This window comes from Nerophis ophidion, linkage group LG04 (assembly GCF_033978795.1).
Source record: "Nerophis ophidion isolate RoL-2023_Sa linkage group LG04, RoL_Noph_v1.0, whole genome shotgun sequence".
In the NCBI taxonomy this organism is placed as follows: domain Eukaryota; kingdom Metazoa; phylum Chordata; class Actinopteri; order Syngnathiformes; family Syngnathidae; genus Nerophis; species Nerophis ophidion.
Genome location: NC_084614.1, coordinates 25,376,925 through 25,404,686, shown reverse-complemented (window position 1 = coordinate 25,404,686; position 27,762 = coordinate 25,376,925). Strand labels below are relative to the sequence as shown.

The 27,762-nt window shown below is 38.6% G+C and overlaps 1 protein-coding gene across 1 annotated transcript in view; it reads left to right on the top strand.

Annotated features, from left to right (window-relative positions):
* Positions 1–27,762, top strand: part of LOC133551184 (forkhead box protein O1-B-like) — a 51,895-nt gene that overhangs the window by 19,271 nt on the left and 4,862 nt on the right. The window contains exon 2 of the mRNA XM_061897633.1: positions 21,691–21,882. Coding sequence (XP_061753617.1) covers positions 21,691–21,882 — 192 coding nt within the window. The remainder of the gene's footprint in view (positions 1–21,690; positions 21,883–27,762) is intronic.

The window sequence follows — 27,762 nt, the reverse complement described above, 5'->3', positions numbered from 1 at the left end:
CAATTTTATTCATAGTGCACAATTCGTGATTCAAAGTACTTAATGGAAAAATGATTCAAATCAAAAGCAATACAGATTTGTAGGTCGTGAGTTCAAACCAAATACTATAAAAATGGGAGTCATTACCTCCCTGCTTGACACCTAGTATCAAGGGTTGGAATTGGGGGTTAATCACCAAAAATGATTCCCGGGCGTGGCCACTGCTGCTGCTCACTGCTCCCCTCACTTTCCGAGGGGTGATCAAGGTTGATGGGTCAAATGCAGAAAATAATTTTGCCACTCCTAGTGTGTGTTTGACAATCATGGGTACTTTAACTTCAACTTTTAACTTTATTACATGCTTTAAGTACATCATGCTTGTGTAAGGTGCCTTTTTGAAACCTTTGTTTTTTTAAGCGCAGTCAGACTGGATGTCGCACACAGAGCTGTAATTGTGAAGTGGGGAAGTGTGCCGTTCTGAGCTTGACGAGTTTGGAGACGACTTGAGGTTGTTAAAAAAAAAAAAAAAGAGGGGGGGGGTTGGCACCTCTTAGGATGTGACTGATGGGACTGCTGTCCTGTTTGTACATTGATCTTACATTGATAATGTTGTTCACAACAATACTAGCTGATGAGATTTGTTGTGGGTGTATAGATTGTTCTTGCTAACTTAAGCTTTGTAGTTTAGTTGCTGTTTCAAGTCGTCATATTGATAATATTTACTTCAAAAATATGTTTTTTCTCCTCAAAATGAAAGTATTCCAGTCCCTTGTTTGTCAATTATCATGATATTCTGCTTTCAACAGCGGACTACGTTTTATTGGTCAATTCTGTGATTCGGTCCGCTGTTACGTTTACGCGGAAATCATATGGCCTTACTTTTGTGTTGAGTTAAGTGATTATTTATTTGGCATACTAACGCTGTGTTAAAAAGTAACAACTGTGGTGAGATCCCAAACTTCTTGTAGACATGGTCTTTTTTCACTCATATGCTCACTCATTCAATTCATTGTTACAAGCTCTGTTTTTTGCATGCACGTCGCACGGCCCATTAATCGTTTTTTTTTCTAATTGTATATTTTTTATGATTGTGAGAAGCCAAAATCTAAATCTAGATTAAAATTCGATTAATTGCCCAGCACTTGGTATTGGACCAATACCCAGAGGTGGGACCAAGTTTTACAAGTCACAAGTAAGTCTCAAGTCTTTGCCCTCAAGTCTCGAGTCAAGACAGGCAAGTCCCGAGTCAAGTCCAAAGTCAAGATTAGAAAGTCTCAAGTCAAGTCCCAAGTCCTGCATTTTTAATTTCGAGTCCTTTCAAGTCCTTTTAACCACAGACTAATATATTTACACAGATTGTGTATGTTTTTAAAATGCAGTATTTATTTATTAAACAAGTGTCTTTGAAATTGCAGGGGGAAAAAATTGTGCTCACATTGCAAATCATAATAGCACTATTAACCAGTCATTTTAAACATTTAACTCATTGCTTTACAGAATAAACACATTTGGAAAAACAAGTGCAATTGTACTTATTGGCACAAAAGTGTTAACATTGTATTTCCATGTCATATTGTATTGTAACGAGTTCCACAGCAGTTTCTATCCTGTTCTTACCTTTTCTCATTGATCTCATCTCATACTGTTTGTGTGTTTATGTGTGCGTACACATGAAAAACATAACAAATACATGTTTATGTTAAAGTATGTGGCAGACGCTTTTATCCGAAGCGACATACATAAAAAATACATATAAAACAATCACTGTAAACATGATCATTTAAGGGAAGAATGAGGTGGCGACTTGTCCAGGGTGTACACCACCTTCCGCCCGATTGTAGCTGAGATAGGAACCAGCGTCCCCGCGACCCCAAAAGGGAATAAGCGGTAGAAAATCGATGGATGGATGTAATACAAAATATCAATACAAAGTGTCAAAGTGTCGAAAACCCTCTGCTGCTGCAACAACAGAGATAGTCTGTAGGTCACTAAGATATATAGATATCTAATGTATTCATACGTTGTTTATGTAGAATATACGCATGTATATATAACCTAATCATTATGTTTCTTGAATTAAAAAATAGCTGACCGTTTTTTACCCCCTTCTCTGGGATTATATTCCCAGTATTGATCTGGGGAGTCTGGTCACTTATAGCATATAAAAATATTCTATTACTGTTAAGCAAACTATGAATAATAAAACACAGCAAAACATGTGTCCTTTATCATAGCTACACGTATGACAAAAAAGCCGGTGCAAATCAGTGGTATTCAGTGAGGTAAGACGAATTAAATGTATAAACTCAACTTGTCGTGTTTGGAGGAATAAGAATGCTGAGTTGCATCCCAAGAACACCACACCTACTGTGAAGCATGGGGGTGGAAACATCATGCTTTGGGGCTACTTTTCTGCTAAGGGGACAGGACGATTGATCCGTGTTAAGGATTGAATGAATGGGGCCATGTATTGTGAGATTTTGAGCCAAAACCTCCTTCCATCAGTGAGAGCTTTGAATGGTTGACCAAATACTTATTTTCCACCATAATTTACAAATAAATTCTTTAAAATTCCTACAATGTGAATTACTGGATGTTTTTTTCACATTCTGCCTCTCACAGTTGAAGTGTACCTATGATGAAAATTACAGAGCTCTGTCATCATTTTAAGTGGGAGAACTTGCACAATCGGTGGCTGACTAAATACTTTTTTGCCGCACTGTATATATATATGTATATATATATATATATATATATGTATGTATGTATGTATATATATATATATATATATGTATATATGTATATGTATATATTAGGGGTGGGCAAATTAGTGCGTTAATTACGAGTTAATTCATCAATCTATTAACGCCGACAATTATTTTATCGCACATTTGCGTATGATGTTTACATGCTTTTATTTTGTTAACGCCTTTTCTTAACAAGATGGCGACGCCCGGACGGACTTCGGCATCGAGGGGCTCTTGGTAAAGATGGAACATTTGGCAAAAATACCGGACAATTCTGCAAATTTCATGGCTGGCTTACAGCGTGGTCACTCCGGGATCACTTACGACCGCCAGACAATTCTGGATGTGGATAGATCGGGCCGTTTTGGACTGAATGACGCGTGCTTGCTAGACCGGCTAGCTAGCATGGGAATACTTTGCCGGCTACATCCAGCGGCCTGTGAAGCAGCGGAGTATATGTGTTGTCTGTCTATTTATGAATAATGCAGACGAGGAGTGTTGGCTGAGTTCTTAACGTTTGCTTTCAGAGCGTGCATATCACAACATACAAGATGCCGTCATGGCGACACACAACCTATACCGGGCTACCGCGCATGCTCGTCCCTCCTGTTGCATGCTGGGTAGGGTAGTTCTTTTTGTCCCTGGCTCATAACATCACAATATAGTACCATGTATATGATGCGTTCAGTTTATCAAAGCACCAAGCAAACAATCGGAAAATTCCCATCATATCAATTCCTGGATATCGTCATAATTATTTTAAGTGCACTACGCAGAATAAACACAACATTATTAATATTGCTACTACGGATAATTTGATCAAAAATTCCCTAAAACAGCCCACTATCTATAATATAGGTTTTTTAAACATAAGATCCCTGATAAAAAAAATGTTTCTGCTGTTACCTCAGAAATTGCCTGTTCAGATGTTATGATTGTGGCTCAGAGATTTGTATGTAGATTATATTTATTTTCCATAACAAACAGGATAACTTAAATACCCTGGCAGTGGCAATAAGCTTAAATGTTTGTATTTACATTTTTTGAGTTGATTTTCATAAAATATGCTATTTAACTGCTACTGTTTAACAAGGACTGATTTAAATTGTGTTTGGACAACAAATGTTTTGGTGCTTTTGTTCATGTGGGAAAATATTCCAATAAAGGTGCACTACACACTACTTTTGAATTCATTATTGGGCTTTGCGTATACAATGCAGTTATTGCGATTAATCGGAGAAATAGTGCGATTAACTTCGATTAAAATTTTTTATCGTTGCCCAGCCCTAGTATATATATATATATATATATATATATATATATATATATATATATATATATATATATATATATATATATATATATATATATATGTATGTATATATATACTGTATATATATACATACAATAAATACTTGACTTTCAGTGAATACTAGCTATATATATATATATATATGTACATATATACTGTATGTGTGTATATATATATGATTTTTCACACACCTACATATATATATATATATTTATATATATATATATATATATATATATATATATATATATATATATGTGTGTGTGTGTATTTTTTATATATAAGCCGTAGATGTTGTATCGTGACTGGGCTGGCACGCTGTTTATATGAAGGAAAAGCAGACGTCACGACAAGCTGTCCTCACTCAGGTGCACACGTACCTGGAGGGAGCGGGGCGTGCCTTAAGTCCGGCTGGAAATTGGGAGAAATTCGGGAGAATGGTTGTCCCGGGAGATTTTCGGAAGAGACACTAAAATTCGGGAGTCCCACGGAAAATTTTTGGGGGTTGCCAGGTATGCTTCTATCAATGTATTTAATAGATTTTTGACAGTATCAAACTGTCACGCTCTCTTGCCCAAGCACACACAAAAACAGATCAATCAAGCCCCTCTGATATGTCGCGGCTTCACAAACATTTGTACTAAAGGAAACTCACACATAACGTCAGGGTGGTTACAATAACAGGTGAACAATGTTTCATGTACGGATTATTATTCACATCCAGCCAAGAAGAAGAGACTGTTGTAGCATGCATTCACACACCCTCACCATGGCGACAAGCACTGCCTGAATTGACACAGCCTTTTCAAATGTATGTTGTTGTCTTTTTTATGGATTTTAATTACATTCACCACCGAAAAAAAGGCTTCAAGGCAAAGTCTGTCTGATGAGTAATGAATCCGCCTTTGAAGCACTTGTTGTCAAAGGAGACATGCACATGGGGATAGGCTAAAGTTAAAGTACCACTGATAGTCACACACACACTAGGTGTGGTGAAATTGGTTAGTCACACTAAATTGTCCCTACTGTGTGAACGCGAGTGTGAATGTTGTCTGTCTAGCTGTGTTGGACAAGTGGTAGAAATGGATGGATGCGCTTTTCTTAGAATTTTGCTTATTGTTCATAATGATTATAAACAATAATTATGAAAACCAAGCCATTTAGCTGAACTGCAACAATTTTGTCAATAGTAGTGGTCAAAAATTCAACCAGAAGCTTGTGGATGGCTACCAAAAGTGCCTTATTGCAGTGAAACTTGCCAAGGGACATGAAACCAAATATTAACAATGCTGTATGTAAACTTTTGACCCAGCGGATTTGGTCACATTTTCAGTAGACTCATAATAAATTCATAAACGAACCAAACTTCATGAATGTTTTTTGTGACCAACAAGTATGTGCTCCAATCACCCTATCACAAAACAAAGTAGTATATACAGCCTTAATGAAGGTGTTTGAAAGTGTTTCTATAAGGGTTTTGTAGGCAGAATAAAGCGACTTCCATAGGCTCAATTGTAAGCAGACTTTTTATTGCATATTTGTTTTACTATTTTACTATTTAGAATGCATAAAAAAGAAAAACATATCTATTTTTGTCTTACATGATTGTGAGTGAAAAAACTGCAGTTCCCCTTTAATAAGGGCTATATAAATAAACGATTGATTGATTCATTACAGACTTACGCACTTTTGCCTGACTTATGCGGGGTGGGTGTGTCCGCAGGCTGGATGGGAAAATACGAATAAGAGGAATGGGTGTAAAAGATGATTTATATATACGACGCCTGGCACCACCTTTTTTTTTACAAACTTTCAGCACAATGATGCATAATAAAGGGAAGCTTTTAGTTCAGTGATTCTCAAACTCTGGTACATGTACCACCAGTGGTATGCGGGCTTCATCAAAGAATCACATGATTAAAGTGCAGTGTTTTATTTTCTTATATTCAAAGAAAGTGTTACTGTTCAAACTGTGTGCAATTTTACAGTGGCCAAAAATATCAAATATAATTGTCAAATAAAACCTTTAGATTTTTTTAAATGAATACATTTAGGCCGACTTCGCTATTGTAATTTAATGTCGGTCGTTATGGTGGCAACTTGTTTCCTGAGGTGGTACTTAGCAAAACAAGTCTGAGAACCACTGTTTTAGTTGAAACAGGATTATGTGTGTGATGCAAAAACCTGCTGCTTTTATCCAGACACCAGAATACAATCTTCTGTAATGTATCCACTGAAGGTAAAATGCTGTTAAAAATATGACTTCAGTTATTTTGAACAACTATTTAGTTGAGCTTTTTTTCTATGTGCACATTTTTATTTTTACCCAGGACATTCAGGGACACGGTCTGGATGAGATACATGTGGATACAATGTTGCACCATGAATAACCGTCAGCCAATTGTCTTGGGAATCACAAGGTTAAGAAAGAAGAGGCCCGTCTGGGAACTTAAGAGGCCCGTTGATAGTTTAAAGTAACCCCATGGGGTCTTGAGGGCTGGTGGGTTTTTTTTTATAAGAGAGTCTCTGGCTGGAGGGAAGAAGGGGAGCTCTCAGCTGACTCACAGGCCTGCATCAAGTCTGCTGTATGCCCATGTGCGAGTATGTGGAATCCTTGGCATGTGCGCCTTGGCATTGTCCCCGCGAGCCTGCCCAGGATAATAATACCCCCACCCGCAGACAAAAAGGACCTTAAACCATTATGCAAAACCAAAAAGTGCATGGGTGGTAAGAGAAGCCAGAGATGACTGCTAATTTGAGTCTCTCTGAAGCCTAGTCAAACCATCCATCGCCAGATACTTTTACTAGGTCATTGCCACGCAAAAATTCCCCAAGTATCAATTTCATTTGCCCCCACTTGTTATCACCTTATCTCCTTATCTCCTTCCACTTTGATGAGGTGGTTGAAGTAGGTCGCCCAGTCATGAAGTACTTTGCATCTTGCACACAGTCTGAAACACATCTTCGTCTTCGTCTGTGAGCATGTTCGTCTGTGTGCTTTGTTAAACCACTTCCCGGGTCAAAACAGAGAAACCGGGGGCTAAGAACAGGAAGTCACTTTGTTAGGAAGTGGCTCATCCTTTTACAGTAAAACGAGTACGTTGTTAGCGGTCTTATTCACGCCATGTAAGGCAGTGGTCCCCAACCACCGGTCCGGGGACCGGTATCGGACCGTGACGCATTTTTATACGGGCCGCAGAGAAACATTAAATTATTTTTAAATGACGGCATTTTCTCCCACTTAACTTTCCCCTGTCCCACTAGACACACCAATAAGCTTGTTTATAAATGTACAAAAAACTCCCCATAGGAAGTTGCCATTTGTTATAACTTTGTGACATAGTACAATCAACATTAATTGATAAATTATAAATGATAAATGGGTTGTACTTGTATAGCGCTTTTCTACCTTCAAGGTACTCAAAGCGCTTTGACACTACTTCCACATTTACCCATTCACACACTGATGGAGGGAGCTGCCATGCAAGGCGCTAACCAGCACCAATCTGGAGCTCAGGACACATTGGACGTGACGAGGTTGACGAGGTGGGGATTGAACCAGGGACCCTCGGGTTGCGCACGGCCACTCTCCCACTGCGCCACGCCGTCCCCGTACATTAATGAACATATAAATTATATGTTGGAGTGAAGGACTGATTACCATCTGCAATCCCCAGCAAGTTGACGGTAACCTGCTGGGAATCTCATCGCAAAGAAACAAGCCCAGGGCTCCCACTAATTCAGCGTTATAGTGAGTTGTATTTTTCATGCACTTATTATTGCTGTATCTATCTGGCACGAGTGGAAAGCCAGTTCCTGAAAATAATGCCTACATTAAACCGGTCCTTGGTGCAAAACAGGTTGGGTAAGGCATTAAAATAAGGCATTAAAATTACTTGTGATATTAGTGATGATGTAGGTTTACAATCAGTCTGTTTAAAAGAGGGTCACAAGTATGATACCCATGCACCATAGACTAAAGTATATTATATTTAATTATCTAATAATATTAAACATTATTACAGTATTTAAGTGCACTACTGATCTCTACTAGTTCCTTACTTCGGTGAATCAACTGTCCTATTTGCATGCTGGTCTGGTGCTGTACATCTGGACCATGCATGTGCACGTGGATCCACTTTCGTTGTGCAGGCTGCACCTGCAGACCAGGACCTTGTTTGTTTACTTGTCCTGTGACCGTTACTGCCAGCATCATGCTTGGCTGCACAAGGAACAGCAGCTGTGTCAATGAGATTGTTTTGAGGAGGTCCAGTAGGTGGGGTCTTGGTCTTCTTTTTTTAACATAGATATTAGGTGAAAACAGAACGGTATAGAGGGTCAACTTGTGTGATACTTCTGGGGATTATGTTTGGATTGATTGTAATGACAAATGGTATTTTGACATAGGAGCCTCATATTACAGTGTTGCAACATGATATCTGGTAAATGTGATAACAATTACATAATAATAGAAAATAAATATGTCTCATTTCATCAGCTGAGAGCAAAGCTAGGCATTGCAAAAACAAAATCCTAAAAAAGATTTCCGGGTAAATGCATTAAATCTTTCATTTTGGACCATTTTAATTTCAAGCAGTTTGAAGAGTCCCTTTTGTTCTGTTTTTGGCAGATTGTTTTGCTAACTTTTAGGGCTGTAGCTATCCATTATTTTACTAATCGAGAAATCCATGGGTTAGATTAGTTTTTTCAATTTAATCGAATAATTGAATCAAACCCACTGTATAGCATTAATGTGCATTTTTAAGGAAAATAAACAATCTTCTGCAAGCCATAACATTCATTATTTTATTCTTATAAATGCATGTAATCCACACTAAAAGTGCACTTTTTCCATGTGCGTCTTGATAAAAATGAAAATGAAAAACTGTGTCTTCTGGGTCTCTGATGCTGCAGCTCCACTCATATTAATCAATATAGCCCAGATTTGTGTATGAATTTGTCTAGAGAAAACATTGTATTGTCAGTCAAAGTATTTTTTACATTAATCTCAGATACTTTATTCTGCTTATATTTATAATTTTGCAGTGATACCATTACAGTTTTGTGACGGACTATGTTCAGAGGTTTCCCTGTGGTAGTAAACTGACCTCTAAAAAAAACACTTTATTTACATTTCTATACAAATTAGAAAACAAACGTCCTTAGAACTTGGCGTAGACCACCACCAAGATGGAAATGTTTTATCAAGATTCCTGGAAAAGAACAATTAGAAATATTTTTTGTATTCAAGTTTTGAAAGTAAGACAAATGATATGCAAACTTTCTGCCATGTTTCAAGCGTGGTCATAGAATAAGCAAACAGTATTCACACTACACTTGCATGATATACTGTAGACAATATATAGAGAGCTTTTAATAATATCATTGTATCGTGATAATGCTTGTTGATGACACATTCTAGCTGTTTCCCGAAAAAATTTGAGAGCAACAAGCGAACAAAGGCGTCCTCAGCGCAACGTTTATGTTCTCGCTTGCGACTAATGTCCCTTCACAGAGCAGCTTCTAAATCAATAATCTTTGCCTCCATGACGGTATACAATTTACATATATCATTATCACAGAGGGACTGTTGGGCAAATAATAGCTAAACATGCTCTACTACACAAAAGCATAGCCAAGCTTTCGAATGTCAATAAGGGTGGGCAGATCGATAGGATCTGGAATGGTTCCAAGTGTAGTAGTTAATGGTCGATACTACAGTAAATAGATTGATATTTTTTGGTATCAGAAAATCGTTTTTTGTCAGTTTTTTTATTGTTCACAAACTCAGGAAACAGGAGCCAAAAGTAGTTTTATTGCTTTTAAAATCATGTTGCACTATTTACTTTATTATGCATTATGTGTATAATAAAAGGGGATAGGGAAATAATTGTAACATTTTAATTGATATTGAGACATCACCATCCTGTTTTTGTGGGATTATAATTCGGATCAAAAATGGAGTCATTTAATGATATTGAACATTTTAGGTATTGGTATCAATATTAGTCCATTATTAAATTGATACCCTATTTGTAGTATTGCTTAAAACTAATTGTGTGGCTACGAAAAGTAGGCAAACATCATACTAATAAGTGTGTATTATATTTTAACACATTTAGATATAAATGTAGATATAACCATGTGAAAACAGTAAATTACCAGCTGTGTAAATTAGCAAGTAGATTAGTAACACTTTTGATGAAATAATATAAGTGGAAATGATGTTACCGCATACGTCAGCAGCCAAATTAGGAACCTCTCTAACCCGTTTTGAAATGGTTCTAGTATCATTTAGATGCCAAATAATATATTTTGATATATATATATATATATTGCTATCGCAGGAGGCTGCAATACATTTCACAATATAAATTTCAGCCCATATTGCCCATCATTAATTCACACCTAAAGGTACCACTGATAGAGAATACTGAACAGATGTTATTGTTTGTGGTCCACGCAGCAAAACTCCACATAGCATTGTGAAGTTTTATTGTGCACTCCAGTTTTGGGCATACTCTTGCTAATTTACACAGACACCACCTCTTTTATTAGTGCACAGCAGAGAGAGTAACATATCCAGCGACGCTGTAAGATCTTTTGTATGCAGTAGCACAATTATATGACTACTAGTGTATGGGTCATAGCTCATATTACTCACTCGAGGTTGTTTTTCAAACATTTCTCACTTTCAGGCCTTCCTAATCCGGCTTTGGGAATGTGCAGAAAGAGGTTAATCAATTTGCCAATGCCCCACATTTAGATGACGTGTCATGCAGCCTCAGGTATCCTGACTGTTTTAAAGTGGATCCGGAGTGAGGGCCGTAGCGACACGATTTTACGAAAGACGTGCGGCAACAATGAGACATCCAGGCCACCTTGGGTCGGGGCTTTTAAGGAACAATGTGTGTGACAGGGGCACCGCCTGAATTAGCGAGGCTGGGGATGTCTTTTGTTCTCTTTGGGCTGAGGTGAGGTCTGTCTCAGACGAGGATTATCCCAGGCTAAGGAGAGAATGCCTCTTCCAGTCATGCAGCCCATGACCTATTGTTAAAACTAATCAGAGGGTGTAGACATTTGCATATCACCTTAGCTACTTGTTGCTTGCTTGTGAGCGAGTACGTCTGCAACACTCATTTCCTGTGGGCATCCACACTTGAGGCAGGGAAATTTTTTGACTCAAATAAGTAGCGACATTTTCAATATTGCGTGTAACTCACTCTCTCCGTCCTGCGTTTGCAGGATATCCTTCACCGACATAAAAGTCAGGCAGAGAAGCTGGGTTGAGTCAGAAAGTAGTACATTACATGTGATGCTTCAGCCGACCTGTTTGCATGGAGCCTCGTGTTCATTGAACTCATTGACCCCCGGGCCCACACAGCAACAACAACTCACTCCGGCGCCCTCCCCTCTCCACATGCAAACCCTGTAACCTCCACCCAGCTCTCTTTTTGCACTAAAATGTGCTCTCATCTTCTCATGAGCGTAGATGAACCCGTTGTGGTTCCGCGCTTAAATGAGAGCCTTTCTATTTTTGACTTCAAACAGTTTTTAATCTTACCAAGCTAAGTTGCTCTTTTCACTTAACCTACATCCCCCTTTATTGGTAGTTGCAGGTTTAATACACACAGATTTTTTTTTTGATGGGGAGCATCTTTAACATCTCTTGCATATCCCCGATTAACTTTGTGGTTGAGGACATCTGGCTCCTTCGTAACTGTAACGGCCCTTTAGGGGAACTTCCCCGCTAGCAGGTCCCATGCGGCAAGTTCTACGGGTATTGTCATACTTGGAATAATTTGGTATTATATTTAGGAATGCAAAAGGTAACCATTTTTGCTATCAACCGTGATTAAAATCGTTACGGTTATGTAATCGCAAAGGCTCCACTACACCATGCCTTTCAGTCCTCCTCATTCCTTATAAACAGACATTGTGCCGGGACACTATTTTCAGCACAACCTGCACGGAACGAAAATAAACCAGCGGTGCATGCGCTTACACCATGGGTGTCAAACGTAAGGCCTGAGGGCCGGATCAGGCCTGCGAACATGTTTTATTCGGCCCGCGGGATAAGTTTGCTAAATATAAAAATGAGCCGAAATTTTTTAATGAAAGAAACTGCTGTCCTAAATGTGTCCACTAGATGCAACAATATAGAAATTCTTTGTATCTTTGTACATTATGCTAAATACGTTAAAAAAAGCACATGTTAGTACATCAGTGGAGGAAAATGAGCAAACTACATAAATAACATCCTGTAATTTGATTTTGATATAATTTTTTTATCTTGAAAAACTGAAAATTAACACCAATGAGTTGACTGATAAACATTATCACATAATTTATTCAGAAAGTATAAATAACAACACAACAGCATTATTTTTTACCATAAATTGATTTACGTAACTTAAACAAGTTGAAAAACTTTTTCGGGTGTTACTATTTAGTGGTCAATTGTACGGAATATGTACTGTACTGTGCAATCTCCTAAGAAAAGTTTCAATCACTCAATCAAAATGATTTGTACATTTTCAGAATGTGCTTGTTCTATTTTTATAAACAAAACAATCTGAAGTTGTCTTTATTTTTAAGTTATCGTGCCGTGATTCTACCAGTCTAGCCCACATGAGAGTAGATTTTCTCCACGTGGCCCCCCACCTAAAATGAGTTTGACACCCCTGGCTTACACGCACCTATCGAGAGACATGTCAGTTTACTGCATTAGCTTAAAAATGGCAGCAGGGCAAAGCAGCAAACTGAAGTCAGTAACTTTGGAACATTTTGTATCCTTAAAAAATGACTAAGGAGTCATTTTCCACCAAAAGATCAGGAACCTCTAGTTCTTACATCTATTGGTTCCTGTAGAAGTGCGTGGTTTGTGTTTCCACCACATTTCATAGTTCAGGGTTGTTCATGCAAATCAGGCTGATGACATATGGGGGAGTGGTTTACTATAATTCGACATGAATTTGCTGTAATTTTATTTACGTGGACCCCGACTTAAACAATTTGAAAAACTTATTGGGGTGTTACCATTTAGTGGTCAATTGTACGGAATATGTACTGTACTGTGCAATCTACTAATAAAAGTTTCAATCAATCAATCAATACACTGATACCATGTAAATAAACAGTAAAAATTAGGTCATATTTATCTTACTAACATGTAAGTAAATGAAATACAAAGCAATAACATACAAAACAATATGATTTGAACACAAAGTGTACCGAATTGTTGTTAATAAAACAAATAATAAATGTTAGTGTTTATATCCCGCCGAGGTAATTTAGCGTTAACTTCTTAACATTAGCATTCGGTTCACTCGGTTTCGAGGCTAATAACTACACAAGTTGCATGAGACTGACTATTTTCACAGCATGTAACAGTAAAAAGTGAACATTTGCTATTATTTACCTGCGTTCTACTCGTTTACTGCCTCCTTTATTTCACATTTATCTAACAAAGTCTCCGAGTAGTAAGCAGCTGAGGTCTGGCTGAATATTTCATACCGCCGGTACTCCTCTATAAATACGTTTAAAAGATTCCGTCCACGACTTGTAGCTTCACGTACCAAAATGTTGTTCGTAAAAGTAATAAACAACCCTAAAATCCATATAGTTGAAAGACTACAGCAGAGTAAAAATACTGCAGGATAGTTCCACTGATCCACAAAACATTCCACAGATGCCCCACAAAAGTTCATGTAAGTCTAAAGTTCCTTTTGTCTTTTCTTTCTCTCCGTTGTCAAGTTTGTTGTTACTAAAATACACAAGGAATGGGAAATAAACAAGTCGTCCTCGCATACTCTGTAATGGCTGTCCTGTGTTTGAAAAATCAGCGGTGGAAAGCACAGCCCACCCCCTCGAAAGTTCCAGGAACCTTCCAAAAGTCCAACCTATAGCTGGCAGGAACTTGAAATACAGGAGGAACTATATTCACCGGGGTAAATAGGAATGTTTCTGAAAAAGTTCCTGTGGTGGAAAGGGGCCTATCAGGCGCAGGCTAATCCATTTGCAAAACCCGGCAAAGAAATTTGCGGCTTAAAGGTCTAATATGTCAAATATGGTACAGCTTTACATTCCAAAGTAAAAGTAAGACATGATAACTGAGGTAAATTGTGTTAGTGGCAATTACTGTTACTTGTTACTTCATGAAGAACTGAGTTAAATTTAAACATACAATTGGTTGCTTAGCCTTGAGTCAGGACAGTGTAAACAAACAGCAACAGGTACTCCTGCCACAGGCTTCAATCATTTATTAAATTTAACCTTAGATAGCTTCTTCCTGTCTGTGTTAAATAAATTATAGGCATTGTAAGTTAATATCCATCCATCCGTTTTTCAACCGCTTGTCCCTTTCGGAGTCATGAGGGGTGCTGGAGCCTATCTCAGCTGCAATCGGGCAGAAGGCGGCGTGCACCCTGGACAAGTCGCCCCCTCATCGCAGGGCCAACACAGATAGGCAGACAACATTCCCACTCACATTCACACACTAGGGCCAATTTAGTGTTGCCAATCAACCTATCCCCAGGTGCATGTCTTTGGAGGTGGGAGGAAGCCGGAGTACCCGGAGGGAGCCCACGCAGCCATGGGGAGAACATGCAAACTCCACACAGAAAAATCCCTAGCCCGGGATTGAACTCAGGACCTTAGCAAATGTAAAACAGGAGTTGTAGTTATTAACACAGCATACAATAGATTATTAAAATGAATGCATAAGCATGGTCGACAGTTGATGACAATAACACATCAAAATCTGTAAGGAATGTCTGTGTGGTTTTATAATAAATTCACTGTAATTATTACTCAGTGAAAATCTATAATCGTTGCATCTTTAATCACAAGTCTTCATGTGTGTTGCATGGTATCTTTTTCTTTTTTTTCCCCTACCCCTATCTGAGGAAGTTATGACAGGCTCCCTTTTTTAGACACATATGGTATCATTAAGGAAAATCCACTATATGAAGCTTTAGGTGTAAGCATGTTTACACAAGGCGAGAATAACTACTTACAACACGAGCAGTTTGGAGAGCCCAAAATCTCATTTTCACTTTCAAACTGCTGACTCTTTGGCAGTTACAAGGACATATTCCCTTTACTTATGTTGATGCATGACCAATGACTCCTCTTTTATTTTGTTTTCTCTGTGCTCTTTTTCCACTTTGGCAGATTAGTTATATGAGGGTGGGATGGAGATGTGCAGATAAAAATACAGTGAGATCACAGGAAACATATGATCATCACCTCCTGTGAAGAGGGAAGGGAACCGCTGTCATAATAAATAACTAGATATTGCAACTCCCCTTACAATTACTGAAAGAAGCTGTTGCCAAAGCAAAATTAAGTAAAATATGTTAAACAAGGGCTATACTGATTGTTAGTGCTCAACGGGCCCGATCGACTAAGATCCAAACACCATGTGCTAAACAGCGTGTACAAACTAAATTGCAATTTAAATAAATGTGTGTACTATTTTTGGGAGTGTTCCTACTAACACTGGTGCAGAACGCCCTATGATTTTGCGTGTTTTCTAATGGAGACAATCATTTACAGTACATTCATGTGACATTTTTCTATGTTTTGAAACATGCAACAGACATTTATGTACCACTTTTTCTGGGCATTTTAGAGGCAGTTCTGCAGTGCATCTGCAATGAAACCCTCTTTTTTATGTTGGCATTAACTGCAAGAGTGCTTTCGAACAGTGTTTCTTAACCATAGGCCCATTGTTGGGCGGCAAGCGCCCCCGAGAGGGCCGCCTTAAAATATTCGTTTCTCAGCTGTGGTCCGTATAGGCTGCAGTGGTTTTCAGTTGTAGAACACTTTCCCACCACTTGTGGCAGTAATGACAATTTCAAACGAACAAAAGAAGTATGGCGCTAAAGTGATACAGAAGTTTCTTAAGCACAAAAATTATGACTAACGTGGTGAAGTTGTATTTTCATTTGTACTTAAACGTTATTAACTGTTTAGTTAAGAAACATATTCATTACAATTTTAGTTTATTTTAGCACAACATAGTTGTATGTAAAATATACTTTTTGTCACCCCAAAAGGGATTAAGCGGTAGAAAATGGATGGATGGAAGTATATTTGATTTGTATTTATTGTATTAATAAACCTGACCTGATCCCAAAGTGTATGTGTTAAATCAGGGGTGTCCAAACTTTTTCCACAATGGGCCGCACACGGAAAAATTTAAGCATGTGGGGGCCACTTAGATATTTTTCATTTTCAAACCATCACAAAATATATGGATTTTTTTTTTTAATCCTTAGGGCTCCTGGGGAGCATAGAGGGTCTCAGTCACTAAAATGTTAAAAATAAATCTAATTATTATTTTTATTTTTTATTTAATGCTTACAGTAAATCTCTATATCAACTTGAGGTTGATATAAAGTAAAAAAAAAAAAAAGGTTTTATGCCTTTTCTGTCAAAGACAACTTGATTTTTTATAGCAAAACTGAAATATGCAGTATTTAGATAGATAGAAAGATAGTACTTTATTGATTCTTTCAGGAGAGTTCCTTTTGTATGTGCGTGGTGTCACCCCCGGTTGCACGAGGACCAAGACAGGCAGGAATTGCAGGTGAGACTTCATTTAATACAAAAATAAAAGAACACTGGTGCAAAACAGGCAAAGAAAAGGCGTGCCGAACGCACGATAAGCTAAGCTAAAACTTAGCAGAGTCCAGAGAGTCCAAAGTAACGTGCCGAGCGCGTGAGAAGCTAAGACGAGACTTAGCACTAGAAAAGACATCAAAGATATACCAACGAGAATGTTGCGTGGAGCAAACAACGAACCAGAAACAAACTGAGGTCGAAGGCAGGCTTAAATACTAAAGCAACAATCAAAACACAGGTGCGTGACAAAAGCAGAGCAGGTGGCACAAATAAGAAACCATGGTAACCGAACAAACAAGGAAGTGCACAAACTAGGGATCGGAAGAGTCCAAAAATAATCAGAAAACACACAAAAAGGACTCAAGAACAAAAACTTTGTATGATCCGGGAGGCGGATCATGACATAAAGCCCTCAAGGATCAATAATGCAGGACACCATTGATTTGAATTATTCAATATTTTTGAGTAATCACAGTGAAAAGTTCAATAAAATCCTACTAATCATATTTGAGATCCGAAAGGTTCCCCACTCATAAAGTGATACATTTTTATTAGTTGTTTTTTTTACTTTTAACACTTAAATTTCAAGATCAACTTCCGATATATCTGTCGATTTTGAGTTTGAACTATTAATTTGTTTGTTTTATGCTCTTTTGTCAAAACGTTGATGTTTTTATATGGCGACCACACAACATATGCAATAGTTTTTCCACTTAAAACATTTTAAAGTGATCGTTTTTTAGTAATAATTCATTAAAACATGGATTTGTTTGTCCTTTTTTTTTTAGCAATGGAAAAAAAAGAAAATAAAGACAAAAGGAACAAAAAAACTGCTTGCATGGCAGCTTTGTGTCAACATTGCCACTTTTTCTCATTAGATTTCACCTCATTCCACTTTTTTTTAAATGTTTATTTTTTATTTTTGCAAAACTATCAATTTAGCAACTTTTGCAGAATGTGTGGCGGGGTGGTAAACGATTAGCTGCGGGCCGCAAATGGCCCCCGTGCCGCACTTTGGACACCCCTGTGTTAAATAAATCATATTTTTAATTCAACACAGAGTTTCATATCATTACAAAAATCTAGAGTAAGATGAATAATTCAGTGTTAATATATAGGTGGACCCCATAAAATTGGCCCCAAGGTAAAAAAAAAAGAAAAAGGTTAAGATCCTACTCTAGAATGTTCCAGCCCGCAAGAAAATGCATGTTGCAAGAAGTTTTTTTCATATATTTAAAAAAAACGAACGTCATTAAAAGAAAGCCTGCAGACAACAAATTAATTTAATTTGTTTTAATTAGCCCTTTAATTTATCTTGCAGCTATAAAATTATAAAATACAAACCCCGTTTCCATATGAGTTGGGAACTTGTGTTAGATGTAAATATAAACGGAATACAATGATTTGCAAATCATTTTCAACCCATATTCAATTGAATGCACTACAAAGACAAGATATTTGATGTTCAAACTCATTAACTTTATTTATTTTTTTTGTAAATAAGAATTAACCTAGAATATCATGGCTGCAACACGTGCCAAAGTAGTTGGGAAAGGGCATGTTCACCACTGTGTTACATCACCTTTTCTTTTAACAACACTCAATAAACGTTTGGGAACTGAGGAAACTAATTGTTGAAGCTTTGAAAGTGGAATTCTTTCCCATTCTTGTTTTATGTAGAGCTTCAGTCGTTCAACAGTCCGGGGTCTCCGCTGTCGTATTTTACGCTTCTTAATGCGCCACACATTTTCAATAATAGACAGGTCTGTACTGAAGGCGGGCCAGGAAAGTACCCGCACTATTTTACTACAAAGCCACGCTGTTCTAACACGTGGCTTGGCATTGTTTTGCTGAAAAAAGGTGTCCATGATAACGTTGCTTGGATGACAACATATGTTGTTCCAAAACCCGTATGGACCATTCAGCATTAATGGTGCCTTCACAGATGTGTAAGTTACCCATGCCTTGGGCACTAATACACCCCCATACCATCACAGATGCTGGCTTTTGAACTTTGCGCCTATAACAATCCGGATGGTTATTTTCCTCTTTGTCCCGGAGAACACCACGTCCACAGTTTCCAAATATAATTTGAAATGTGGACTCGTCAGACCACAGAACACTTTTCCACTTTGCATCAGTCCATCTTAGATGAGCTCGGGCCCAGCGAAACCAGCGGCATTCCTGGGTGTTGTTGATAAATGGCTTTCGCTTTGCATAGTAGAGTTTTAACTTAAACTTACAGATGTAACGACCAACTGTAGTTACTGACAGTGGTTTTATGAATTGTTCCTGAGCCCAGGTGGTGATATCCTTTACACACTGATGTCGGTTTTTTGATGCAGTACCACCTGAGGGATCAAAGGTCCGTAATATCATCGCTTACGTGCAGTGATTTTTCCAGATTCTCTGAACCTTTTTATGATTTTATGGACCGTAGATGGTAAAATCCCTAAATCCATTGCAATAGCTTGTTGAGAAATATTGTTGTAAAACTGTTCGACAATTTGCTGACAAATTGGTGACCCTCGCCCTATCCTTGTTTGTGAATTACTTAGCATTTCATGGAAGCTGCTTTTATACCCAATCATGGCACCCACCTGTTCCCAATTAGCCTGCACACCTGTGGGACATACTTGCCAACCCTCCCGGATTTTCCGGGAAACTCCCGAAATCCAGCGCCTCTGGAGGCCACGCCCCCTCCAGCTCCATGCAGACATGAGTGGGGACAGCCTGTTTTCACATCCGCTTTCCTGTTATATAAACAGCTTGCCTGCCCAATCACGTTACAACGTCTACGGATTTTAGTAAAAAACTGCACACACAAGGAGACGAAGAAGAACGAGGAAGTTACAGCCATGGCGACTCCGTCTATTATAGAGTGAATCTATGTTGTCTGTTGCCATCTCCTGGTGAATGTTGGCTATAGCTTTATGGGGTTGCTTTCTGATTGGGCAACGATTTACGTGGTGTTGTGCACCTGACGGCAAGTGACTCTCGCCAGTACGCAAATGGCAGAACAAAGGTTACTCAAATAGTGAAAGGTAAGTGTTGTTTTTTTAGTAACCAGCAAGCACAGTACAGTTAGTAGAACAACTGTGTTTTTATTTCTGTGTATTTGATAGGAGCCGTCTGAAATTCAACTATTTATTTTATTTATATATATAATAAAATAAATATATATAGCTAGAATTCACTGAAAGTCAGGTATTTCATACATATATATATATATGAAATACTCGAGTTGGTGAACTATACTCCTCCCCTCTTAACCACGCCCCCAACCAAGCCACTCCCGACCACGACAGTGTCAGTGTGCATATGTTTCTGTTGTCTCGATTATGATTCATTAAAGGTGTTCCAAATTGTAGATGTGTGCTGCTGGTTGAACACGTTGTACACTGATAACATAATCGCATGATAACATTAATGCGCAGAAAATGATCGTCTATCATCGTAGTAAAAGACCTGTACGCACGCAAAATCCTCATTTAAATAGGGTGGTGTGCACCACTTTTCCATTGCACACGCAGCGATACGAGATCACACGCAAGAAGCTCAAAACCCAATCGTAGGGCACACTCCTAACTTCGCAATCCTTCGCTCACAAGCTTAGTACATCGGCTTTGCGTTAGATGTCAAGTTTGCATGTGTTTTAGTATATCCAAACCTTTAGTACGCAGGTGTAAAACTCAATTATTCTCTGTGGCCCGTAAAGGCCTGGAAATAAAGTACGTCAAAAATGGACTTCATCTTTCTTACTAAATTGTTTCCATTTTGATTAAAAAAAATGCATGTACTGTTTACAATTGCCTATCTTTTAATCACTAATATTATCTAACAATGCAACAAATATTGTATTTTTTTTTAAATGTTTTAATTAAAATCAATACTTAAATACCTGCTTGACCTGTGATTTAAAAACTATTTATCCATCAAATTGTATTTAAAAAAAATAATCAAATGTGTAAAAATTTCATGAGCCAGTTATATGTGTATATTCATATAAATGGCTTTTTGTGATTGTTGCAGCCTAAAATGCTTGAATTTGCGACTGCTTTTTCAGAAAGTTGCGTCAAAAATTGTGAGTTGTTTTTTTTTAGTAACATGCACCTTGGGATAGGTTGAATGGCAACACTAAATTGGCCCTAGTGTGTGAGTGTGAGTGTGAATGTTGTCTGTGTATCTGTGTTGGCCCTGCAATGAGGTGGCGACTTGTCCAGTGTGTACCCTGCCTTCCGCCCGAATGGAGCTGAGATAGGCTCCAGCACCAATCGCGAACCCGAAAGGGACAAGCGAAAATGGATAGATGAATGAACAACTTTTGAGTTTATGAATTTGCTATCAACGTTTTAAGTGTTCCTTGTAACCTTAACCTCACAAAGCACAGGGCTTCAGCAAAAATTGGAAAACAAATACTGTATTGATGTTTTACTTGTTTTATACATTTAAAGGTGGACAATAGATAGCAGTAAAAGCCCATACAGCACTCATAACTCCTTCAAACTGCCAACACTTCTGTTTCTAAACAGCTTGCCAAATCTCCTGATCCACTGCTCAAGTCAAGTCAAGATGTGTTGTCATTTACTTGTTACAACAAAACAACACAGTGTCTCTCTAGGGATATGAAAGAAAAACACACACTTACCTTAAAAACATGGTTAAAGTTAAAGTACCGCTGATAGTCACACACACACTAGGTGTGGTGAAATTACTCTCTGAATTAGACCAATCCCCTTGTTAACCCTCTGGTAGGTGAGGGGAGCAGTGAGCAGCAGCGCTGGCCACACCCATGAAACATTTTGGTGATTTAACCCCCAATTTCAACCCTTGATGCTGAGTGCCAAGCAGGGGGCTAAATGGTCCCATTTTTATAGTCTTTGGTATGACTCGGCCGGGGCTTTTAACTCACGACCTACCGATCTCAGGGCGGACACTCTAACCACAAGACCACTGAGCAGGTTTACCATAATATCCATGAACGACTCACAGTCACAAATGATTGCCTCTCTTTCCGTCTAGAATTCCATCAGACACAACCTTTCGCTGCACAGCCGCTTTGTGCGCATTCAGAACGAGGGGACAGGAAAGAGCTCATGGTGGATGCTCAACCCTGAAGGAGGGAAGAATGGCAAGTCACCTCGACGCAGAGCTACCTCCATGGACAACAACAGTAAGTTCGCCAAGAGTCGACGGCGAGCCACGAAGAAAAAGGTACAGTTTAAAACCCTTATATGACAATACATCTTCACAAGGGACAATACGAATTCGTACTTTAGAGTAGTCTGTGTACAGCTTATAAAGCAATATAGATTTACTGGCCAATGAAAATTAGTAAACAGACAGCCATTAAGTGCCAAGATAATTATTTCTTGCCTACAGTCAAGCATGGTGTGGTGGTAGGGGTAATGGTCTCGGGCAGCACGTGTGCTGCCGGCACTGGAGAGCTGCGGTCCCTTGAGGGAAACATGAATTCCAACATCTACTGTTACATCCCCTTATTTGGGAAACTGGTCCGCGTGTTAGTTTTCCCGCATGATGACAACCTCAGGATAACATAGGTCCTGATTTACTAAGATCCAAATACCGCACGCTAAAAAGCATGTGCGTTCTATAAAATAGCGTGTACTATTTGTGGGCATGTTACTTGTAATCTTCTAACACTTTGTGTGCAATTGTAAAATTTTATTTTAAACTAGGATATAATCAACAATTTAAATGAAGATTTTGCATGTAATACACAGTGACACTCTCATTGACTGCACATTAATGTTATCATGCTGCTACCTGTTGCGTTTTGTTATGTTTTCAAACAAGCAGGAGACATCTACCACTTTTTATGAGCATTTTAGAATCAGTCGTGCAGTGCATCTACATTGAAACCACTTTTTTGTTTCTGTTTTTATTTTACCGCTTAAGGTGCATTAGCAGGAGGCTGCACTTATGTGCTTAAGACGCAAAAAATACATACTTCGAGAAGTTTTTGTTGTATTGGATATATGTTAGTAATATATATTCTTTGTAAAAAATAAGAAACACTATTAAAAAAAACCTAATGTCATCAAAACGCATCCATTAAATTTGCAGCTAAGAAATTATGAAAGGATGTTGCTGAATAGACGTGTCAATATTTTTTCATTTCTGACCGTCTAAATGTTTTAAAAAGTACATGTAGGACGAAAGATTCTCTGCCCATTGTGTGTCATTGCAGCACGAGCACACCTCTCTCACTGGTGTGCAGGTAACCCAGCAGGTACAAGACATTGATACAACGTTGATTATACATAAACGTCCTTTAAAACTGCCAACGTTGCATAATAGTTTTATTTGTTAATTGAGACAACGTTGATGCTCAAACTTGGATCCATGCTGTTGGTTGGGAAATGACCACATTTCAATGTTCAAATCAACATCACAACCTGACATTGAATTAAGGTTAAAAACCATGTTGTTTCAGCGTTGTATTTGTGTTGGAGAACATTTGTTAAGAAATGACAAAAAGTCAATGGTCAAATTAATGTCAAAAACTAAGATTGATTGAATGTTGTCAAAAAGCATGTTGTTTCAGCGTTAGGTTTAAAGGGGAACATTATTACAATTTCAAAAGGGTTAAAACCATTAAAAATCAGTTCCCAGTGGCTTATCTTATTTTTCAAAGTTTAAAAAAAATTTTTGACCCATCACGCAGTATCCCTAAAAAAAGCTTGAAAGTGCCTGATTTTAACTGTCGTTAGATACACCCGTCCATTTTCCTGTGACGTCACTTAGTGATGCCAAAATAAACAAACATGGCGGACAGAGCAGCAAGGTATAGCAACATTAGCTCGGATTAAGACTCGGATTTCAGCGGCTTAAGCGATTCAACAGATTATGCATGTATTGAAACAGATGGTTGTAGTGTGGAGGCAGATAGCGAAAACGAAATTGAAAAAGAAACTGAAGCTATTGAGCCATATCGGTTTGAACCGTATGCAAGCGAAACCGACGAAAACGACACGACAGCCAGCGACACGGGAGAAAGCAAGGACGAATTCGGCGATCGCCTTCTAACCAACGATTGGTATGTGTTTGTTTGGCTTTAAAGGAAACTAACTACTATGAACTAGGTTTACAGCATATGAAATACATTTGGCAACAACATGCACTTTGAGATTGCAGACAGCCCTTTTCAGGCGCGCTAAGAACATATATTTTTCCACAATTTCAGCTGTTTTTGTCCAGCCTACAGTTACAGCTGAAGTGACCGATTAGAAAGATTTTAACAATTTTTTGTCATTTTTCCATGTGCAATCAATCTTCACTGGAAAAAATGGCATCCCTTCATCACTGTAACTATCTGTTTTTCTGGCTTCATTGGCACCATTATTAAATCAGTGGGTGATTGCTTTTGGGTGATTTATTAATTGCAAGTACTGGCTCAATCTGGACAATCTCAACATCAAGACCTAATTCAACAACTTCTCAACGTTGTTGTAATGTCTTGTGCCTGTTTGTAATTGTATCAGTTTGCACATCCTTTTCAAACTTGCTAAAATAAAACGCCAAATAGTTCTCCCAAATCGGTGATGGGTGTTGACAAAACACATTGCATATTTGCATGTTCTCTTTGCAGTATTGTGGCAGTTTTGATGATTGGCATATATTTTGCATTTTAATGAAGACATAGACGCAAAATGGATTGCATGCCTTATTCTGCTCAGGTCACTTTGCACACGTTTAGTAAATCAGCTTTGTGTGTGCTATCAAGTCTGCATGTGCTTTAGTACATGCAAACTTTTATAAATCAAGCCCAAAGTGCCTCGCTGAGGAAGTTAAAGGCGACGGAGAGGCCAAGTATGCCCTCCGTGCCTGAAGCCATCTAAGCACCTGTGGGGCATTCTCATATGGAATGCAGGTGTGGGAGTACGAAGCGTCTAACATCCACTTGCTCCACCTGGGATGTCATCATGGAGGAGTGGAAGAGGATTCTAGTAACTTTGGAGAAGTTTATGTCCAAGAGGAGCCGTGTTACATAACAATGGTGCTCACAGTTCAGACATGTTTACTGTAGGGTGTTCGCCCTTGCGTTGTTTGGACGAGCGATTCTCAAACGGTGGTACGCGTACCACGAGTTGTACGCCAAAGAATCACTTAAAGGAGCGGTTTGAAAATTCCTCACAGTTAAATTTTTCCAAGCAAACAATAGAACAAGAGCACCACCGGCTAGCTTACCATTTATAACATAACACATTTGTTTGACAATTGTCTAAATAGTTCACAATGAAAAAGTTTATGTTGTAAAAGTTTTAAAGGCCTGAATAAAATGATTGGTGTTTACGGCGGTGGGCTTCACGGTGGAAGAGGGGTTAGTGCGTCTGCCTCACAATACGAAGGTCCTGAGTAGTCAGGGTTCAATCCCAGGCTCGGGATCTTTCTGTGTGGAGTCTGCATGTTCTCCCCGTGAATGCGTGGGTTCCCTCCGGGTACTCCGGCTTCCTCCCACCTCCAAAGACATGCACCTGGGGATAGGTTGATTGGCAACACTAAATTGGCCCTAGTGTGTGAATGTGAGTGTGAATGTTGTCTGTCTATCTGTGTTGGCCCTGTGATGAGGTGGCGACTTGTCCAGGGTGTACTCCGCCTTCCGCCCGATTGTAGCTGAGATAGGCACCAGCGCCCCCCGCGACCCCAGAGGGAATATGCGGTAGAAAATGGATGGATGGTTGGGTTTACGGCGGTCACTCACCTGGTCTCGTCAACACGTACATGCAGAGAGCGCGTGCCCACATACAAAAGAGAAGCAACGAACAATTTGCAGTCATGTTGTTGTTATGATAGAATATACATTCAATGACAGCTAACGCTAGCTATCCAAATTGTTATTATTAGGTAACAACACCCAAAGCTAATGTGCGTACATGTTACGTAATTTTATTGTGTAAATGTTGCAAACACCCCCTTTATCCATCCATTTTCTACTGCTTATTCCCTACAATGTGCAATTAATTGTATTTGACTCATGACTTAATTACAGTGTTTTATGTTCCCGTATTCAAACACAGTGTTACTATTCAAACTGTGTGTGATGTTACGGTGGCCCAAAATATTAAATATACATGTCAAATAAAACGGCTGCCTTGTTTTTAATGAATACTTAGGTCTACTACGCTAATGTATTTTAATGTTTAATGTTGCTAAGTGTTTTCCGGGGTGCTACACGGTAAAAAAATTTGAGAACCACTGGTTTAGAGAATCATGTCTGCGTGTTAACTGATTTTCAGTGGCCAGTAAATCAATACAGTGGTACCTCGACTTAAGAGTGTTTTGAGTTAAGCGCTGTCTCTTGGCTAATCGTCATGCTTTAAGTTACAAGCAAAAATGTGAGTTACAAGCATCCCCCGCCATTAGTTGGTGTAAAAAATGTCAGAGTGAATCCTGTAAGATCCACCCAAAACTTATTCACTAGCATCGACATGAATTTATTTTGTCAACCATTGAAAGGTAGAAAGTGCTGAAAAAAGTGGATGATATTCTTCAAACTAAAGAAAGAAATCCTCAAAAACATGACAGAGCGTGTCGCCAACTTGGTGAAGCCATTTGAGCATATCACTGCGGCTCTGCATCGTACGGAAGCAGAATGAGTATATCGCATGCCAAGATGTCTAAAAATATGTTGAATAATTTATTCATGAAAGTAAGGAAAAGCTGCTGATGGTGTGTTTGACGGAGAAGCTGCTGGAAGGAGGTAACCTAGAAGTCCCCTCTCCAAGGTAAATGGTGTACATAATTATTATGATACTTCATAAAACTAAAGTAGTAGTTGTTTGTAGTACAGTATAGTATAATGTTTTATACAATATTTTTTATTTTTAAAAGGCATGTTACATTTTAGAATTGTGATGTTTTGCTGGGCTAAGCAACAATTAAATTGATTGTGATTAATTTCAATGGAAGAAGTTGATAAAAACTCTGTCACAGAACCAATTCATCTCGTCAATTGAAGTAGTACTCAACCGCGATTGAAGCTGTACACTAACTATTCTAATTTATATTTCACTTCTAAAGTCCCTTGAGAAGATATATCATGAAGTAGTTGCTCAATTGTGAGGGGTGTACTCACTTTTGTAGGATACTGTATTTACAAACCCCGTTTCCTTATGAGTTGGGAAATTGTGTTAGATGTAAATATAAACGGAATACAATGATTTGCCAATCCTTTTCAACCCATAATCAATTAAATGCACTACAAAGACAAGATATTTGATGTTCAAACTCCTAAAAATTTTAATTTTTTTTTGCAAATAATAATTAACTTAGAATTTCATGGCTGCAACACGTGCCAAAGTAGTTGGGAAAGGGCATGTTCACCACTGTGTTACATCACCTTTTCTTTTAACAACACTTAATAAACATTTAGGAACTGAGGAAATTAATTGTTGAAGCTTCGAAAGTGGAATTCTTTCCCATTCTTGTTTTATGTAAAGCTTCAGTCGTTCACAGTCCGGGGTGTCCGCTGTCATATTTTACGCTTCATAATGCGCCACAAATTTTCGATGGGAGACAGGTCGGGACTGCAGGCGGGCCAGGAAAGTACCCGCACTCTTTTTTATGAAGCCACGCTGTTGTAACACGTGCTGAATGTGGCTTGGCATTGTCTTACTGAAATAAGCAGGGGCGTCCATGAAAAAGACGACGCTTAGTTGGCAGTATATGTTGTTCCAAAACCTGCATGTACCTTTCAGGATTAATGGTGCCTTCACAGATGTGTAAGTTACCCATGCCTTGGGCACTAATGCACCCCCATACCATCATAGATGCTGGCTTTTGAACTTTGCGTCGATAACAGTCTGGATGGTTATTTTCCCCTTTGGTGCGGATGACACAGTGTTGAATATTTCCAAAAACAATTTGAAATGTGGACTCGTCAGACCACAGAACACTTTTCCACTTTGCATCAGTCCATTTTAGATGATCTCGGGCCCAGAGAAGCCGGCGGCGTTTCTGGATGTTGTTGATAAATGGCTTTCGCTTTGCATAGTAGAGCTTTAACTTGCACTTACAGATGTAGCGACAAACTGTATTTTAGTGACAGTGGTTTTCTGAAGTGTTCCTGAG